Source organism: Petaurus breviceps, unplaced genomic scaffold (genome assembly GCF_028583685.1).
Source record: "Petaurus breviceps papuanus isolate PSGF00001 unplaced genomic scaffold, PetGlider_PUasm1.0 186, whole genome shotgun sequence".
NCBI classification, from domain to species: Eukaryota; Metazoa; Chordata; class Mammalia; order Diprotodontia; family Petauridae; genus Petaurus; species Petaurus breviceps.
This window is the reverse complement of record NW_027185798.1, coordinates 17,780,183-17,782,901: the sequence shown is the minus strand read 5'-3', so window position 1 is coordinate 17,782,901 and position 2,719 is coordinate 17,780,183. Positions and strand designations below refer to the sequence as shown.

The following is a 2,719-nucleotide window of genomic DNA, read 5'->3' as shown; positions in this document are numbered from 1 at the left end:
GGGGGGGGAGAGTGAACCCAGATCCTGCACGCACGCATTTCCAAAGCAGAATGGAGGCTGAAGAATAAATATCCTTCTGCCCAGAAAGGAGAGACTCAGTCAAGGAAGCAAACCTTTTCCACTCCTTTCCTCAGCCTCCTTCCCAACAGGGGAGTCTAAGGGCTGGGGACAAGTCTGGGGCCTAGGAGCTGGGCAACATAACATTAAATGGGTACCTCTTTCTCCCAAAGCCAAGGAGATGCTCCACCCCCATTGCTCCCCCCCTTTAGTAGGGGTCCAGGCCCCTGGGCAGGGGGAAGGAAGATGACTGACAGGAACAGACAAGGGACTTCATAAGTAGCCCCTGAATCCCGGGGCTACTTTTAATCAGCCCCCCCACGATAAATGCAGGAAATCTAGGAGGGGGGAGGAAGAGGCAAGGAAAGATCAGGCCACTTCCCTCCTCCACGCTCTCCCAGGGAGCCGCCCCGGGCCCAGTCGTCCCGGGCAGGGCCCCCTCCTCAGCCCCGCCTCTCACCCCGCCCCTCCTTCCCTGCTCCGGGAACCCAGGTCTGCAGGGAGGCAGCGGCGGCCCAGTCCCCAGCGGGAGTGTCCCCGGTGCACGTGTTCGGGGGCGGAGCGCAGCCACGTCACCAGCCCCAAGTAACCAACAAGCTGGGAACACAGACACACGCAACATTCCAGGCCAAAGCGAGTTTGGAACGCGCAGACCCTCCACGTTCCGGCCGGCCCCGGAGGGGGCCCGCGGTCTGGGGGAGAGGGTGGGGGGAGCATGGGGGAAGGGCCCGCTCGGCACCCGGGGATCTCCGGGTCCCGGACTGCCTGCGGATCCCGGACCCCCAAAGTCCACCCCAGCCCAGCTCGGGGGGCGGGGTCAGGCGGGGCCGGCCCAAGATCATATGACAAGCGATGTCATTTCATTCTGCAAAGGCCGCCCCCGCCCCCAGCCGCGCGCAGCCCAGCCGGGGGGCCCCCACGGCCTGGGAAGCAGGGGAGCCTCTCGGCGTAGAGTAATCCCTACCCCCACCCGTGTACTCTACACACGCACACCCGTGTACGCGCACTTCCCCGCATCTCCTGGCGATCACACCACACGCCCAGACGCGCGCACCGGGCATGCACGCCCTGCTCCATCCCCCGCGCCGACCCCCACAGCCCCCGAGCTTGCCCGGTGACAGTCAGAGGCGCCTCGCCGCCTGACCACCGAGCCCCCATCCCCGCGGCCCCCGGCCGGGCGAGGGGCGCCCCGAGAAGTGGGGGCTGCGGGAAGAAGCGGCGGGCGGAGCTGGGGCCCCCGGCAGAATGCTAATGACTCCCGGAGCTGGCACCGCGGGCTCGCGGCGCGGCCTCGCCCCCGCCCCCCGCGTCCCGGCCGGGGTCCCCCCCGCGCCCCCCGGGCCCAGCCCGGCCCGCTCACCACGTGCTCTCTGTTGTTGCTGCGCTTGCCATTCCAGGAAGCGGGCCGCCTCCAGAAGCGTCTCAATGCTCATCGCTCGGGCGGCGGGGGCGCGCCGCGGGGCAGGCGGGCGGGCGGGCCTCGGGGGGCTGCGGCCGACCGGGAGGGCGGGCCTCGGGGGCCGCGGGGCGCTCCACCAGGCGATCGCGGGAAAGATGCTCCCCAAAAGCGGCCCCCCAAAATGGGAGTTGCAAAAAAATAAAAATGCAAAAAATGCTTGGGTGCAGCCCCAGAACCCCCCCGAGGCGGCGCCACCTCCCTCCCGCCCCTCCCGCCCGCCCCTCCCGCCCGGTGCCTCCCGCCCCGCGGCCCCCGCAAGTCCCGCCGACAAGAAAGGGCTTTGCAACAAGATGGCGAGGAGGCACCGACACACAACAAGGGGAAGCAGCCGCGCTGCCCCCGGCCGCCGCCCCCGCTACTACACCGGGGCCGCCGCCAAAGCCCGGACCGGAGCCCCGCCCGCCCAGGCTCAGGAGCGGCGCCTCGCGATGGGCGGAGCCCCACGGGGCAAACCCCGCCTACAGACGGACGGGCGGCCGCGTGGACACGTGGCCGGGGGCGGGGCTGCAAGAGGCTAGGGCGGCCCCGGCATCCGCGCTCCACTTCCGCCTCGCAGCGCAGCCCGTCTCGGACCGGCCCCATAACGCACCTCGGGGCCTGGGACCAGGCTAGGCGGTTTGCAAGGGGATTTACTCCGGGTCCCGTCTCATTTAGGATGGCAAAGGTCTGATGCTGACACTAGAGCCATACGGGCTCCGTTAAGGTGGGAGAAGCACAGAGTAGGAAGACCGTCGGCTCCTTAGGCCCTCGATAGTCGGATTCCCCCCAACCTACTCCACTCCCCTCGCCCCCTAAGTCTTTTGCAATTCCCGCGGTGCCCCGCCCCTGGGCGGGGTCGGCAGGAGGAAGCTCTGGGAGAGGGGGCGGGGAAGAATGGAGCGGTGATCCGCTCCCGGGTTTTGCAGCCGATCCTCCCCCCGCAGTGCGTTCGCATTTCATTAGTAGACGTCACCGGGCCGCGGGCCAATGGGCGGGCAGGACAACACGGCATGGAGCAGCTCCACATGGACACCCCGCACCGTCGGCCGCCCGTTTAAAGGGCCAGTGCCCGCCAGGGTAAATGAGCTCCCGGGACATGGGTCCATGGGGACCAAGAGAGGGAACCAGGCGAGCCGGGGTCTCACGTTGTGGCTGGCATCCTGCCCACTCCCTCGAGGAAGTGAAGACCCCCTCCCCCATCTCCCACGTCCTGTGTTAAGCCTC

The 2,719-nt window shown here is 68.5% G+C and overlaps 1 protein-coding gene across 1 annotated transcript in view; it reads right to left on the bottom strand.

The window, feature by feature from the left end:
- MNT (MAX network transcriptional repressor) overlaps positions 1-1,531 on the bottom strand; it is a 22,866-nt gene extending 21,335 nt beyond the window's left edge. Inside the window, exon 1 of the mRNA XM_069089633.1 lies at positions 1,418-1,531. Coding sequence (XP_068945734.1) covers positions 1,418-1,490 — 73 coding nt within the window. The 5' untranslated portion in view covers positions 1,491-1,531. The remainder of the gene's footprint in view (positions 1-1,417) is intronic.
- Positions 1,532-2,719: the final 1,188 nt, after the last annotated feature.